This window comes from Aulostomus chinensis, chromosome 10 (genome assembly GCF_037954235.1).
Source record: "Aulostomus chinensis isolate RoL2024-O1b breed Wild chromosome 10, RoL_Achi_v1.0, whole genome shotgun sequence".
NCBI classification, from domain to species: Eukaryota; Metazoa; Chordata; class Actinopteri; order Syngnathiformes; family Aulostomidae; genus Aulostomus; species Aulostomus chinensis.
Window position 1 is genome coordinate 17,146,170 of NC_141329.1, and position 17,561 is coordinate 17,163,730.

A 17,561-nucleotide genomic window follows, 5' to 3' on the forward strand; every position below is an offset into this window, starting at 1 on the left:
AAGCACATCACACTGAAAACAAAACAGAGGGCACATGAGCGACACACAAAGCTAATGTAGGTCTTCTAATCACAAAAGCAATTCTGGGGAGTACTTGGTGAAATCAAGTCGAAATAAAAATAAGACAAGGCATTTCACAGAGGCACTGTATGTTCAAACCTCATGGAAATTAATTTGCTTGATGGCAGTCCTTTGCAAAACAAATCTGTCAAACATCCAAACACAAGACTCTAAAGGAGAGATATGCTTGCTTTAATCGTGGAGCAGTTAGTGATGCAACACCTCTTCCCCTGTAACACAGGGATAACTTGCTAGCAAAAAAAAAAAAAGCAGAAAAACGTCCAGTCAAACAAAAGCGAGGAGATGATGATGAGAGCGACTTTAGTAGACGGCACAGCAGTTCATGAAACAGCACAGCTGCAGAGACGCCAGCTGTACAAGAGCCCACTTGAATCGAATGGCACTTTTCCCGAAATAAAGACTGCAGAGAAAAGAACTGGGACTCTTCCCAGGATTAAGCATCAATTGGCAATAACAAAAACAGTTTACACACAAAAACATGGAACAAAGGCTTTTTGGCAATACATTGTACTGTGGCAATATATATTATTATGTGTACTATATGTAAAGAAGAGAAGACAGAAGAAATAATCTAGTAATGTCACAACCTGGTGTTCTTTGGCTCAGTTACCACCATGATGGAAGTTAAACAGAACGGCTACGCAAGTCAAGCAACTGCTGGTTGCATGCAACCAGAAAAGTCTGTTTTGATGACGTGCTATAGTGTGTGCAGTGAGGTTAGACTGATGAGTTCTGAGTCACAGATAACATGTAGTTATCAATCTGACAAAAATCCTCAAAGGATCTGCATTGTTTACCTCTAGGTGTGTGTGTGTCTTTGTGTTTTGGTCAACTGTGCATGCAAGACAGTCACAGGTGAATTACGGTGTGTTTCTGAATGCGGGTGCTGTGTGTGTGTGTGTGTGTGTGTGTGTGTGTGTGTGTGTGTGAACCCAGCCAAGACTATGATGTCGTCTCATATGGCCTTTCTTCCCCATCGTCATCTTTCAAATTGCTGCCATATCTGTATCGAGATTGGTAAGAACCCTGGGTTGTTCCACCCTCTTCTTTTTCTTCTTCCTCTTCTTCTTCATCCGATCTATTATAGTAGTAGCGTCTTCGGCTAGGGGGGCTGGAGCAAGTGAAGAGTAGAAGAATGTTATGTTAATAACAGCAACATGACGGAAGAATGATGATGTAGCTGAGACAGCCCAGAGAGAAAACAAAGAAAAAAGTACATCTGTGGAGTCTCTTAGTCACTCCAGCCATGATAGACCTGGAGGGTTTAATCAAGAACAACTGGAAGTGACAGATTCTCTTGGAAGGGGTCAAACATCTTGAAAGGCCTACCCCAAGTCCAGTTGGCCTTCATGTAACCTTTCTGTTAAGGCTGGGCAATATGTTCACAATCTACTTTCTAGAGATGGCAAGAGTAATCGGTTCCCTGCCATTACTAGGACTCCTATGAAGGAAACTTTATCTTTTATCTACTTAACTGTTTTTCAAGTATAATCCTGAATCAGTAACCTATAAAAATCCTCTCCAGTGCAGTAATCTGGCCTTCAACATAAACACAGCAATGCTGTTTTTACTACGATGGTTGTGTTAGAGCTGGTTTTGAGAAATTCAGAAAAAATATGAATGTAAATCAAGTGCTTCTGTTGCAAGAGGCAAAGCTAACATCACTGCACCTCTTGTTTGTGCTCCGTGCATGTTTGCGCACAAGCTAGAAGTACTAGTAAACTCAGAGCCTGTTCCTTTGCGAGGCTTAAGTACAAGTGCTGAACTAGCAGCCAATGCACAACAAGAAGGCTGGAATACCCCAGTGGAAGTAAGCTGCAGAGAGGTTCATAGCCACTTCAACATCCAAGCTACTCAGAGAGATTGGAGTGTGAGGGAATGCCCACCAGCAGGCAGACAAAGACCTCTCCAGGGCTGCTGGAAAGGGGAGCCAGTGGTTGTGGATGACGAGAAAGGACTCCGTCTGGGCCTTCAAGTGAGTTGATGGCATCTAGGGAGTGAACCTGAGACATTGGCAATCATTGCTGAACCCTCTGGACGTGTCATGGGCATATCAACGAAACGCCCAAGAAGTAGGGCGCCCACTTGATAACCCAGAGGATGCCATCACTCAGCTCATCATCCCACAGAGTCTCATCAGTGCCTCAGGTACACATTTATTGAGGGATATCAATATCCAGTCCTATGCAACACATAATTCATGTTATATAATGCACTAAATGCACTTACTTTTTAAGCTTTTAGTGTCTGACATTTCAAAAAGCAAAAGATTTCTTAGCTGGGAAAACGTTACTCATGGCCATCCCAATACTTTCATCGTATATGTAATTTCAATCCCTGTAATGCTGTGTATAAGTATTTGCTACATAGCCAGTCCTGTTATTACTCTCAGATGACCAGTGTGGTGTACAGCCAAACATGTCTTCATTTGCTCGTCTTCTTGAGTTGAATAATGTTGAGCCATCAGTGCACAATCTTTAGTGTGGACCCTGTTGTGTGGTTAGTCTTACTTTCAAGTGGGAACTCAACAAACACAGTAAACCCATGCAATGTGGTTTCATACAAACAAGCAAAACCTTTTCCTGGCTTCATAGTTATGACAGAACAGATGTGACTTACTTCCATCTTAATTCATCTAAAATATTATTCATACAGCCCACTTCAGCATTTAACATTAATTAATATCCTCAATAAAATACAAACTGGAGTGTAATTATGGTCAACTCAGAGAAATGTGCTTATTGGTGGAATCAATGCTCAGGGTCTTATTATGTCTGAAGTTGTGGAGGTAGAGAGGACAAATGGACTGACTCGTGTAAGTTTTACCTTTCTAATGCTTTACATACAGCATATCAGTATCCAGGTAGGAATCACAAGAAACAGCATGCAGAAAATGAAAACCATGTTAAATCGAAAAAGGAAAATACAATGTTCTGAATGATATTGGTGAAAAAGGTCTTTGATTAGTTAGGATCACACCATGCCATAAAAGCACTCTTCAGGCAAACACCTACTAGCCGCCTCAGTCGCTATCGGGCCGATACAAGTATTTCATCACCAGGCTGTCAACCTTCTTCTTCCGCTTCTTCTCATCCTTTTTGTTTGGAGGGCGACTCTCACTTTGTGGCTCCTCAGCTTCTTCTGGGCTGGGGACCTTTTGCGCTGGGGCTCTCTTAACACTGTTGGAGCTCCGGTAGGAAATTGTGGATGCGCCAGAGCTCGATTCTGAACTAGAGTCAGACTCTGAAGATGAAGAAGATGACGATGATGAAGATGAGGATTGAGCCCTCTTTTTGGACTTCTTTTTGGACTTCTTGGACCTCCTCTTAGAGCTGCTTCTATGAGAGCGATTGTCACCTGAGCTCTCAGACTCAGAGCTGTGGCTTCTCTTCTTCTTCTTGCTTTTGCCTCTGCTCTTGCTTCGGTGACTGCTGCAGCTGCTGGCACTGCGCGATGATCTCACGCAGTTGGCTGCAGATGCAGAGCGTCGAAGACTGCTAACAGGACGATTTTGGTCACCATTCTGGACACTCATGCCATCAACCTCATTCTTGGATTTACCTTCCTCAGCCTCAGAATCCTCCAAACTTGTACGCTTGAATTTGATAGGCTTGAAACTCAGAACCTCATTGATGGCTTTCTCCAGGTCTGGGTCAAGATAGTTGCGATGACTGACAGGTTTGATATCCAAGTTATCAATTGGGTTGTTATCTGTAACTGATGATCTGGCTTGTGGTGGCGGCATGGAAATACTACGACCAGTAAAGGAATGCGGACTGTATGCTGACCTCTCAGTGAAGGCCACGCTTCGACCATCGTCAATATCGAGGTCAAACTCGCTCAGACGGCAGCTGCGTGCCAATGACATACGGGAATCTGCTCGACTCACACTCCCAGGACTGCGACCACCAGACCGTCTGCTAAAACAAGGGCTACTGGGATCGCTGCCATACAGTGATTGCCCACCACTGCTCTCATCCAAGCGTGAGGTGCTCCGACGTCGTCCTAGTGGGTTTGACAGACTTAAGCTGGTAGTAGACTTTGCATCGTTCTCTGGACTTAACCCTAGACGGGTGGAGGCCCGGCTTGGTGCCATGAATGACATAGTCGAGTCCTTGTCAATGTCATCCCAGCGGCTATCCATGCCTTTCCTGGCCCGACTGCTGGCTTCTGAGAAGGCCTGGGAGATAACCGATTCTCTACCATTCACATCATCTGCTGTCTGGGATTTCCTCCTGAAGCTTGTGGAGTAGGTGTCATTCTGGAGATCAGTGGTTTTAGGTTTGGCCTTGTGGAAAGATAGAGCATCCTTTGACTCAGCGTTTTCCTTAAGGGCACTCAAGAGGGCATCGCCTTTGGAATCCAGAGTGGAGCGTTTTCTGTAGCTAAGGGAGCTCATCACTGACACTGGCCGGCTTGGCTCTACATCTTTGCCCTCTTTGTTTGCCTCTTTCCATTCCTTACACTCAGTCCACTCTTTCCCTTCTTTTGCATCTAAGTTCATAGCAAATCTAGAAAGACAGCAGTCGAAAGGATGAAGGAATAAAGAGACAATGACAGAGATGAGATATTTTGGGTAAGGTGAGTAAAAAAAAAGAATGACAAAAGAGTTAAATATGAAATGACAAGATTGAGATTACAGAAATGAGAGCTAAAAAAAGAGTGAAAAATACTGTGAAAACTAATAAAGAAATGATATCAGTGTCAGACAAAAAAATCTAAATAGGCTTGTAAATATTAACATTTTTTTTTTTTTTTTACAGCTACTGCCTAAAGGCGTTGAAATGATTGGATTCAAATTTGATGGATTTATTCAACACTTCATTCTATTGCATATTATTCATAAAATATTATTGAAACCAATCATAATTTCAAGCAATATCGGCTTCTAAAATGTGTTGCACCCTAGAGAATTTCAAATCTTTATATGACTAAATTTGAAAATACGGAAGACCATAGATGGGGCAGATTAAACTAACAAATGTTTTTGTATTTTGGAAAAAAAAAACACACAAATTAGATTATGAACTCTTCAGTCGGCAATCATTTGAAACAATTTCAGAATGAAGATTATCAGAGAAAGTTGAGTGATCAAATCTTATTGCTGGCTGTTTGAGCATGTGCCTTGCTATGTTCACACAAAAAATAAATAGAATAGATGAATCCTGGATTACACGGTTTGTAGTGCAAGTGACTTGGTGACGAAGTTCTATCGTCTCAAATATGGCTAGTGCTAGGTACTGCTACAAAATATTCCACGACTCTTTTGGTATTGCTTCTTGTTCAACCCTCACACTAAACAACTGTTATGGTCAACCGGTCTCAAAATAGGAAATGACTGCTGGGACTCAAAGATGCCCTGATTATTGTCTTGTGTGCACCAGACGTAAGGTAACAAATGGGGAGAATATATTCTATCATGTGAGCACTGGAGCTTTTTTTGTATGACAATAACACTAAACCGAAGGTGTTGGTGATCTTGAATCATAAAAAACCTCCAGACAGTATTGCAGATCACACATTTGATTTAAGTCAGCTCTGTCTATAAATGTCTCCTACAAAAACATGGAAAGAGATGCTGTTGAAATCTTTATCAAACATAGTTAAAAACTCCCATGAAAGCTACAACTACAAGGTGTCTATGCGGGCATGTTGCAAAGAGACATTGGAAGCTCAGGAAAGTTGTAAAAGTTGGAGATGGCTGAGCTGAAGGAGGAAAGTTAAATCTTCTGGTAAGGAGACAAATCTGGGGCAATCGAAGCTGTCAGCTGGCAGACACATCCATTAATCTCAGTGAGATGCTCAGGTAGGCTATGCCAGCTGGCCACAGGGCATGTCGATAAATCTGCCACCAAGGTGGTTTGTTTTTAGAAAAAAAAAGGGTCTCCTCTTCACAGAGTCAGTGACAATACAGACGAAGCAGCTTTAAACTACTATCTATCTATCTATCTATCTATCTATATAGATAGATAGATAGATAATCACATGAACGGTTATATCCAGATAAGTCCAGATGCAGCCACATGTCTGAGTGGACTGCTTACTAACCTGGAGCTCTTCAGGCTACCATCATCTGAGAGGTTCTTGGCTGATCCTTTGCTTTTGGACAACCAGGACTTAACCCCATCCACACGATCCTCCAGCTCAGAGTCCGTGTCTGAATCTCCGGTACTGGGGGAATTAGACACAAGAAAAGTCAGAGGGTGTAAAGGAGGTGGTAAGTTACGGAAGGTACAAGCAGAGAAGAGATGTCAGGAAGAGAGGAGAGAGTTAGTGTGAAGGGAGAGTCAACACTGGTAGAAATGTTCCTGTAATGCTCAGTAGCTTTGGAAACACACGGACAAGAACAAACTGCTGGTGTTAATGTGTCAATGTGATGTTTCAGTTGGATAAAACACAGCGCATGCAGTCAGCTCAAAGAATCCCTGAAAACACACAGACATGTCACCTCACTTCAACGTTTCACTTGTGTCACAGTCACACAAGTGTCATCATTACCATGACAAAAACAAAAAAAAACAACTTTACTTTCCTAAAGCTACAACAGAGGTGCCTTATCATTATGATGGGAACTAAAACTAACAATGGAGCTGGAACATTAATATGCTGGTTTCTAACAACTTCTTTTTCCACAAGTTTAAGATTTGGAAAAGAAGCATCTCCTCTGATGCTGCCTCAAACTGCATATTTATCATCCACCTAACCCCAACTGTTTTTTTTACATCCATCAACCTACTTTGATGTCTAAATTATGTACAGTAATTCAAAGTAGAAATGAAAACCGACCCAAAAATGAGTCTTCAGCAAATTCATCTGTCTTTCACAAAAGATTTAATCAAGGTTAACTATTTATTCATCACCTGCCTTGGTGTCTGCTTTATTGTTTCCAAGACTGGCCGCTGAGGTACCTCTATTGTATGTTGGTCAGGTCAACAGTAGTATTCTCTCCCATTGGTTATCACTTCTATTTGATAGATTTATTATTTTGGTGCCTGTACAATTGCATTACCTGACATTATGAGTTGCCATTCAACACTTTTGAAAATGTGTGCAGCAAGCTATATAGTAGCGTAGAAGATTACATCATACGCATTGTCGATAATTACTGCTTTGCTGTAAAATGGTTGATACATTGTTTTGAGTCTCACAAAGCCCCTACAAAATGACTTCACTATTGATCCAAATGGTCTAATAACATTTAGATGATCAGGAGGTTATTAATTCCACATTTATGTTAGCAAATCTGTTAGCTAACCAGACGTAGCTTGCAAAATCTCAATCTCGTGTGAAAAGCAGAGATTTTATCAGTCAGTAATGAGGTTAAAGAGCACAGCTGGAACTTGTTTTGCAAAGACTTGAACTTAAGGGTTGCTCATTTAAATGACATTGTAGAGCACTGGAGCTTTAAAGGTTGGATACTTTGGATGTCAGAGGCTAAAACAAGCATGTGGACAAATGCCTTGCTGAAGCTGTTTTTATACTTGAAGGACAAAGTGTGCTCACTCAAGATTAGACAAATCCCAGTGAGTGTTATAACACTTATGAGCCATTAGTGTAGCCCTTTCCCTACATCTTAATATCTACATCCCTGAATGTTTCATAGAAGATCTAGTGGGATATATCTAATGACTTTCAGACCTGAATCATCTTCATCAGATTGAAATGTCACAATGTAAAGTGAGGCATTTGTGTTACCCACATCTATGATGCGATTATAATCAGTAAGAAACGATACCTGAAAACATGGAACCTAAAAGATTTGTCCTCGACCTGCTAAATACCAAATATCCAAAAGTACCTTTCGTTTAGTAAAAATTTTCATCTCCAGCCCTGCGCAGACACACAGTCATATGCATACACTCGTAATTCAGTTCCTGGCAGAAAGATTTGGTACACAGCTGGGCACTGCACTGTTTTTCCTCTCAATTATCATTACATGTTCAAAAACCACTGCGAGCTACGGAGTAAAATAGAGGGCTTGTCATAAAATTTGACACGGATGAAAAGAGTGCAACACTCATTAAGTGCCGTCAGAGCTCAGTGCTTGTGTGGCGCTGTGAAATTAAGTTGTTACAGCTTAATAGTCCTACAGAGACATCAGAGGGGTGGCTCAACATTTCTGCAACTGTTTCAGAAAGCTGCCTATCTTTTCGAGGAAGAGAGGGAGAGAGAAAGGGGCATTCTTCTCCAGCATTTAGAGCTGAGAAAGGCCTAGTACCACCCTTCTTAAAATCATTAGCAGGCATAAGACAATAGCTGCCTGGATTTCAAATAATAGCTTGCCATGCGAGATCCAAATACACACCCTCCTAGGTTTTATGGAATACAATAACCTTGGAGTGCATTCATGCCCGAAACGAGGAGGGAGGGATTGGGGGAAGGACGGGGGCGATGGACTCTTAAGCTGTAATTAGCTTTGCAGAACATGCCTCCACTATTAGACAATCTAGGGATTTGTTCTTGCCGACTGTTATGATGACAGTGCAGCTGAGTGTTTTTGGCGCCGCGGACTACGATAAGAAAAGTCTGGGAACACATCACCCCATTAGAGGAGCGAACACTGTAACAGCCGGGGATGGAACTTAAAGGTGTTTTCTCATCTGACCTCTTTAGAAGGGAAAGCCACTCAAGGATTTGTGAGCTACTGAGTTTTGGTGAGTCAACACATCCCTTCAGCCCTCAATTCAGTGACATTCAGAGCACATAGCGAGGCCTCACAGGTTAAAATCTACAATGGTGGGCACTATATAATCGAGCACTTCACACATGGTGTCAACTACAATTTATGTCCTTGACCATCATACCATTAGTTAAGCCCTGCCGAAAGCCTGGGGGAAACAAACAAACACACTGCTGAGGAGACATTAATTGCCTGTGACATTCTGCCACCATTGGTTGTACATCTCTGTTACACACTATTACATTCATCATTAGCTTCTATGGATCCTCCTGCTCTTCTCTGCTCAGCTCTGCTCCTCTGTGTCCCTGGGTCTTACAGACCCTACACTTTCTGCCTCCCATATATGAACGAGTCGGCCAAGTCAATTCCCTGTGGCTCTGATGCTCACTCAGACATATGCATCCTCTCAAGACCATCAGGGAACAGAAGTTTGGAAAACTCTTCCAAACCAAAGTGTCAGACCAAAAGGTAACACAGCTAATCTGTGTTCCAGGGCAGTGCTGCACGACAAACCAAATCCCAATCTCGATGTCAGCCTGTGCAATTACACAATGATAAAAAGAATAAACACCGAAAGCCACCAAAAAATTTCTTCTCCACCCCCTCCTGCCACTCTGGGGAGCACCATGGATGTCGATTCATCTGTTGGAGTTCCATAAGGGCTAGGATCATCATTTACCTCAGTTACGTTCCTCTCCTACTGACCAGTGAACGAACCAGGACACATACCCTCATCCAGCTTCCCACCCCCACACATGGCCAAATGTATCCATATGGATGCCAAATCACGTTCAGGGAAAAACAGGGAAACAAAACAAGAGAACTCCGAGTTGGTTGGCGATGGAATAGACCACTGCACTACCAGGGCACCCTGTACCCTTCATGTTAATAAACTCAGTTATAGTAGGTGTCAAATTAAATGATCAGTCATTAGTGTCCATAAAAATGATCACATAAAATGCAGTCGACCAACAAGTTAGCTAGCTGATGAACTTGCTAAGTGAAATCCGCTTTTTCCTTTATGGATGTGTGAAGGTACTAAATCCTATATGTCCAAGAGACATTAACAAAACAGATTCAGAATTAAATTGGATATATTTCAAGTTGAGAAACCAAAGCTTTTGGCCTTAAATATGCACAAACAGAGCATATTTGTATTTGGGAACAAAAAAAAAAAGTTCCCGATATGATTTCAGTGATACTTAGAGCACAGTTTATTTTTTAAACATCTTAATATAAATGTAATTAGGCTGCACGGTGGTGCAGTGGTCAGCACTGTGGCCTCACAGCAAGAAGGTTCTGGGTTCGAGTCCCTGCTCGGGCGCGGGATCTTTCTGCGTGGAGTCTGCATGTTCTCCCTGTGCCTGCATGGGTTCTCTCCGGGTACTCCGGCTTCCTCCCACCGTCCAAAGACATGCAATGTGGGGACTAGGCTGATTGGATACTGTAAATTGACCGTAGGTATGAATGTGAGTGTGAATGGTTGTTCGTCTCTGTATGTTGGCCCTGCGATGGACTGGCGACCTGTCCAGGGTGAACCCCGCCTCTCGCCCGTAGATGCTGGGATAGGTTCCAGCCCCCCAGCGACCCTTACTAGTCAGGAATAAGCGGAAGATGACGATGGATAAATGTAATTATCTTCAATTAATATGAATGTATTCCAACATAAATTGTATTTCATGAAAATAAAAATAATTAATGTATATTACCAAAACACCAAGGTGCCAAATGGGAGTGCAATGGCTTTTTACCAATCAAAGCACAGAATGTTGCTCTCCTCAGCTGTGATAAGTAAGCCTTGACAACATCAGAATGCAAAACACTGACGAGGGAGGGGAATGGCTCGGAGCCAGAGGTTAACGCTGTGTGTGTGCGACTTGCCTTGTGAGCAAGACAGCTTTTTGTAAGACATTTCAGTGTTCTGCATTATTAAACAAGCGCAAGTCAAAGATTGATGAGGAACACACCCTCCTTTTCTCCTGTCAGGATGGTAGTCACCACTGAGCCACAGTCAGATCCAGCCCTGAAGCTAGCCAATGAAATGTTAAAGGGGCCCAGGGAGCATGGGAGTGATTCGCTACATACTGCAATAAAAACACATGACAGCACTGTCCACCACACACACACACACACACACACACACACACACACACACACACACACACACACACACAGGCAAAACAGTAAAAACAGTAAACACAGCACGAGAGCACGAGAAACCCTTTGGCAACATAGAGGAGAATGGTGTGGAAGATCTAGGTCTCAAGGGAGGACCAGAGAGATCATGACACTTGTGCATTTCACCTCAAAGCTTCATCAGGTGGTTATCCATCCATAAAATCTGAGGAGGGGGGCTGCTTCATGCATGGGCACCAGGAACATATTGTCAGTCACATTCATGCATCTCAGCATGTGAGGCATGCAATGAAAAGTGGAGTAAATGGGCATTATGAGAGAATCTCACTGTTGATGATGCATGATCCCACGCCTTAAAATTTAAAGGACCTCGCCCGTTTCATCGATGACCCTGACCCCAAAAACCAGATATCTTTAATGAAAAATATCACTTGCATTAGTACTAGTGTTCGAACAACTACACTTATGAAGGAAAAAAGGCACAGAATTGAGGTGCTGGTTCCACCAACAGGGCTTACGCCTGATAATATGCAGAGTCAGTTCTAACTTAGCATTCAGAGTTCTACTCAACAGTTAAGTCACCCCCACAGGAAAAAAATGTATATACATATATTTGAAACTGTGGTGGAGGGTGGAGTGTTGAAGGTTTGATATAAATATGTCTACATACTCTACAGATCATGTATTTTTATGCTGGGAAAAACAGGAGAGACTCCTAATCTCTGGATGACAAGTAGTTAAAGGCCTTTTGTAGCTACTCTAACCAGTAAATGAGGGCAACCAAATGGAAAACAAGAAGTTCTGGATGAACAGCACATAGGGAGAGCAGTATGACACAGTACTACAGTATCAACAGTGCCGTAGATCCTCATTGTCTAATCGAGACTAGCATAGTTAAGACTGGGTGGTGCAACTAACGTTAAAGCTAATCTACAGACAAAGATGGACATAGAATTTAGGACCAGGTTAAGTAAAGACAAGTTGGTGTAAACCATTCTGACACGTTCCAAATATGTTCTTTTTTTTTGGGGGGGGGGGTCCTTTAAATAGGATCTCTTCTCTATCATCACTATCAGCCAGAGGTGATGTGTAGTAACTGGACTGAAGCTAACCCAAGAAGAAAGCCTGTTATTCTCCCATCAACCTCTTGTTCAAGAACTTTGGAATGCTGCATCATCTCCAGTGGTGGAACAGAAAAATAAAAATCTGAAGTACAAGTTCCTCACGTTCTGTTCTTTCTTTTCTGATACTTTGTCACCATGTCTTGTAAACTGGTCGTGATGATGGATGGAGAGATAATGAGAAGACAACATAGAACAACAAAAATAGAAAAAAAAACCATGAGGAAACAAATGAAACATACGTGAATGATGCTTAAGCTTTGGCTCAATCCTTCCAAATATCATGGCAGTGCTGTGATGACCCACTTATTTATATTTTAATCATTTTATTATCATTTATTTTTTGAAATCTCACTGGCAAACTAACTGAATTGCACACATCGTTCTCCTAAGGACATTGACTCAGCATGCCACATCATTTGGATCTTGCATCTTGCATACAGAGTGGAGATAAAAGCCTTAGGTGTATATTCTAATGACTCAGGCGGCTGTTTACTGCTGCTGTACAATGAAGACCTCTCACTCTGTCAGCTGGCATCTGAGAGAATAAATACCTTTTCTTACAAGGAGCAGTGAGATGTTGTTTTTTTATGTAGTCTGATTAAACCAAGGAAGAAATATTTAGGATCACTGTGGTGCATCTAACCAAATCTCTTAATTCTTCCAACTGTCATCTTTATGGTTTTAATCACTGTAGGGTTTAACTGTTGTCCTGATCGTGAGAAAAAACAAAAACAAAAACAAAACAAGATACAAAGACGCACTGGGTAGATTTCCAAAACCCTGTCATATAAGACCAGAACAAAATCAGAGTCAAGACTTGTTAACTTAAGCATAAAGACTTAAATTATCGTCTACATACTGCCTACTTGATGAACAATTACTATGCCATTACCAAAGGAACATTTCTGAAGTATTACCATTAGGAGAAGTAGTTGTTTGTCTAAACTGTCCATCCTTTTGTCAAAACAAAAACACTATTTTAGCTCACCTTAGTTACTTGTTAGGGTTTTTCTATTGAAAACAACCACAAGTGTGTTCATTTTGTAATGTGGCAACATCTCTGGCATTATAGAGTGGCACGGGATTGAGTCCTAAACCTGCAAGTAATTTAGCATTGTTGAGCATCAGTTTCCTTTATCTCAGAGTCAACGGGATTTTGGTTAAATGCTCAGGTTTTATTTTAAGATATTTTAACATTTTGTTCTATGGCATAACATACATGTCAAGTCAGCACTTCTGAAATTTTAAAGCATGTGTCTTTGAAACTGTGGTTTCAAAGTACTTGGCAATAATCTAAAATTGTATTTAGAATTCCAAATGGCTTTTGGTTGAGGAAACCCATGGAGAGGCACACAAATACATCACATAACTAAATGTCATAAAGTTAGATATCAAAAGCCCTCCTTCAGCATATGAAGTGGAACACTACATTGTGCAGTGTAAGAACATGTGAGGTATGATGCATACATGGAAATGACTGGTAAATTAACATACACAGCATACATCTGGGCATTTATCACTTAAAATAAATCGATACAGTAGATAGCTGGAAGAAACTGTATATATGTTATAGCTAGTATTAAGCAGTAGGTGATTCCATATATAGTCATAGACAGGGAAAGAAGTTTAAATTAATACCTACAAACAACTCTGATGCTGGCTGAAAATGATGAATCTTGTTAATTTAATGTGTTTGTAGTACTAAGCCAGAAATTTTATAATGGCAATATTTATTATTTTTTCAATAGGCCAGTATGAGCTAATAAACAGAGGGTAAAGAACTTAAAATGATGAAATTGTTTCCATTTTGAGAGTTAAAAAAAGGTACATTTTGTACATTTCCGCAGCACTCCTTCCATTAGCAACAGTAATGCCGTACTCGACTGCTTGCACTTTCTCTGAACTCAAATAACTATAATATACTCATTAATTATTTATTTTTCTTTTATGTGAATTTTTTGTGCAAGACGAATTGGGTTGAGCATGGACGTGAGAAAAAGAACTAAAAAAAAAACAAAACAGACGACAGCAGAGAGTAAGCAACTGTAAAAAAGACAATTGCTCATTACTCTAACAGCAGAAGGTTTGGAAATTGTGCAAAATGTTTTCACTCACTAGATATTTATATGCAAAAAACAGTTTTTCCAGAGATTGTCCATCTCACAAGTAAGACTCTTCAAGAAATACATGAATCAAATTAAATTAAATTAAAGTAATTGTACCCTCAGATATTTATTCTACAATTAGCATTCTAGTTCAGTATGGAACAGTTATCACGTGCAAAACTAGGCAGTTAAAGAGCTACTGAGTGTCTTTTCATACCACAATGTCCGGATTCCTCATCTGTAACCATGACGTTGTTATAATTGGTCCCTAAACTACAACATAACTGCATTCATCATGTACATAAAACTAAGGAACCAGTCCTATAAGTTCTAGCACTGAAACTCTCAGTTGGCATTCTAAAAGGGGCCTTTCTACCATTGACAACTTCAAGGATTTCCTACATAGCATGTGAATTTGATTGTACCTGTTGATAAGGTCTTCATTGTCGTCACTCTCCATCTCATCCTCAATGGCGGCCTGAAGGTCACCGATCCTTTTGAATGCCAGCTTGAGATCTGCCTGCAGGCTCTGATTAGCAGCCTCTAAACTCTCAATATCCATTTCCTGGTAATGACACAAAGAGAATTAAAGCAGACTGAATCCAAAGTTTGACGAATTTATTTCGTGTGCTCAAAGGTATTCCACCATATTTTTGTTGCCAAGTTGTCTGAGTACTGTCTGTTGCATACATACCAGCTCATGCTTTTTGCGGCTGGCCTCGCTCTCTTTTTTGGCCAGCTCACCCATCTCCTCTTTGATGTCACGGATCTGTCTTTGTAGACGCTTGTTCTGTTCCTTCTCCCGATTCTCACTGCTGCTGCGCTGGTCTCGCTCCTCTGTCAGTTTTTCCAAGTTCTCCTTGAGACGAGCTACAAGGCTCTACATGGAATTAACATAAGAGGTTCATATGGAAGGTAGTGTAAAGCCAGCTGGACAACTTTTTGTCCCAATGAATGAACAAGCAGCAACTCACCCTTACTGGTGGTACAGTAAAGTGTTAAATGGTTCCAGATGTGGGGAAATTTCTCGTGAATGATCAGAGGTAGCTTGTTTGCCCTGACCAGTTTGATTTTTAACTCATCCCTCTTTGCCAGTGACAGTAGCTCTGTATTGCCTTCACATCCTTCAGCCCCAAGTAGCCAACTAGATCTCGTCTGAAGAAACTATATATGACTTTTTTACATTTAACTGCATTGTTTCTTTTCAGAAATGTTATGGCAACTGCATTAAGTAAGGTTAGTAAGAGAGTGCATCTGTGCAACTTTGTCAATATTCTAATAAATTGAAATACAAATTTTGAATGGAATGGTTTTGATTCTATTTGTCCGTCAAGCTATCAGTATAATGTGAAGGTACATATAACTAGACTTCGCAGTTCGTACACATTTTGAAATTCTCAGAAATTAGGAATTTATAGTATTATAATTTGTGTCCAATCATATCACTATTGCAATATACAGTGATGGTGACTCGTGTATTTTGAGGTCCTTGCCAATACCCAGCCCTGTCTCGCAGCAAAATTATCTTGGGTTGGGAGCCTGCAGACAGGCGCTTGTTCTCATTGTAGTTCAGCATAGTCTTAGTAGTGTTACGACACTGAAGAGTATCCTTAGTGTCACACAATGTAAATGTTGAAGAAACGGTAACTCACTGAGCTTCTGTTAGCACAGAGCATGCACATAAATTTACTCATAAACTGACATTGGGAGCCACCTAAAACGATTGGGTGTGATTAACTGTTAACCACTGACATTCCTGATACACCAATCAATTAACATCGAAAGACGAATTAACGATTGATGATCTACTTTGGATCAATAATGTATCAATGTAAAATGTGAGTACCTCATGAGTTTATATTTACTGTGTACATGAAGGCCAGCAGCACACTTTATAAGTAAGTTAGCTCCTGTGTCAGCCACTGGCCTTATCCCTGTTTCGCATAGTGAGTGGGTGTTGTGCTGCCCCCTCACATCTGTATTGATTGAGCTCTGGAACATCCAGCTTTAATGAGTTCTACCACTCCGGCAACCTGAAATGTTCAGCCTCTGCTGATTTGAATGTTGGTGAGAGATGATAAAAATAAAAAAAGCAGGACTGACTACATATTTTTCAGACTTCTCACCACATAGCTTGAGACCCTGTTATTCTTAGCAAAAAATAAAAATCCACATTTAACAAATGAAAGTATTTATTTTGTTTTCGGAAGGCAAGGAGTAGAGGGAGTGTGCCTGCTGGCGAGCACATTGCACAGCTAGTAATTACTAACTGAACCTGCAAAATAGAGCACGAGGTTGCTTTATCAGTGTGTGAGAGAGGATTTCAATTTCTCTCTGGGAGTGTGCGGATGATAACCTTTATCCTTTACTTTTTGCTTTTTTTGTATTTGTCTCTGGCAAAATCTAAAAGTAATTTGAAAATGACACAATAACAAATGGTATTGTCAAGTGAGATTAACACAAGCTTAAGGAAAGAGAAAGCAGCAATGGTGGACTGAAATCTAACTTAGCTACAGTGGATGTTGTGTATTATTTTTGTTCAGTATATCATGATCTTTTCCTGTAGCTTGTCACTCTCTAACCTTGGTAGTGCCTTTCGCTCACCCATCTGACCCTTTCCCATTCCTGCCACATGCTGGAGCCTCACACGCCTACCCCCCTCCCCCCCAACCTGTCTTTAATTCTCACCTCCAAGCGTTTGACCTGGGTCTTCTCAAATTCCAGCTTGGTCTCCAGCTCACGGATCTTGGCCTCCTGCCGACTGACAAGGGATTTCTCCACCATGGACTGCTCCTGGAAGTCTAGCTGACTCTGGAGAGCTTGCATCTATAAACAAACACATATTTATGTAAATTTACTCTTCATTTCCAAGTGTCAAAGCATTCAACATTATATGGCGTTCATGTTAGAAACATTACTGAAATGGAAATCACATATTCAGTAGATTACTGATCTGCGCTGATATGTAGATGACAAACCGTTCTATGTGACTACTGATCTTGATGGCTGACATAATTTCTCAAGATGTCCCCTGACTTAATCAAAACAAAACCTGAGTTTGAAATAGGTTTGGAACAGAGACAGAAACTGTACGCGCAATTTAAAGTATTATTTCAGCAAATTACAGCACCAGTGTTTTGACTTGTACATCTTTCTTTGATTCACCTTTGCTGTGTTTGCATCTTTGGTCACAAAGAAAAATGGAGGGAAACATCTTCCACTAGCGAATGCTGATTTCATTAGTCTTTTCTGCTCCAGATGAGATAAACAAACAAGATAGAATTTGTTTATCTGTGAGTTCTTTTAGGTGTTGGCGGGTGCATTCTGGCAGTCTGTCCCTGCTTCCAGTCTCTGCACCAAAATCCTCCCAGACAATTCTATTTCTGATTGCAACACCAAACGTACAATTACTGGACTGCCTAAACCACAGCTGCT

The 17,561-nt window shown here is 41.0% G+C and overlaps 1 protein-coding gene across 11 annotated transcripts in view; it reads right to left on the reverse strand.

The window, feature by feature from the left end:
• Nucleotides 1–236: 236 nt before the first annotated feature.
• Nucleotides 237–17,561, reverse strand: part of myo18ab (myosin XVIIIA b) — a 148,144-nt gene continuing 130,819 nt past the window's right edge. For 6 of the 11 annotated variants that reach the window (XM_086216185.1, XM_086216182.1, XM_086216179.1 and 3 more), the window contains 6 exons: nt 16,815–16,952; nt 14,821–15,006; nt 14,552–14,691; nt 12,124–12,168; nt 6,130–6,252; nt 237–1,192 (listed from right to left, as the gene is read on the reverse strand). In XM_086216185.1, the coding sequence (XP_086072311.1) occupies nt 1,024–1,192; nt 6,130–6,252; nt 12,124–12,168; nt 14,552–14,691; nt 14,821–15,006; nt 16,815–16,952 (801 nt within the window). In that variant the 3' untranslated portion in view covers nt 237–1,023. Of the gene's footprint in view, nt 1,193–1,229; nt 4,593–6,129; nt 6,253–12,123; nt 12,169–14,551; nt 14,692–14,820; nt 15,007–16,814; nt 16,953–17,561 lie in introns of those variants that run through there. The other 5 variants (XM_086216186.1, XM_086216181.1, XM_086216180.1 and 2 more) reach the window with 3 other exon arrangements.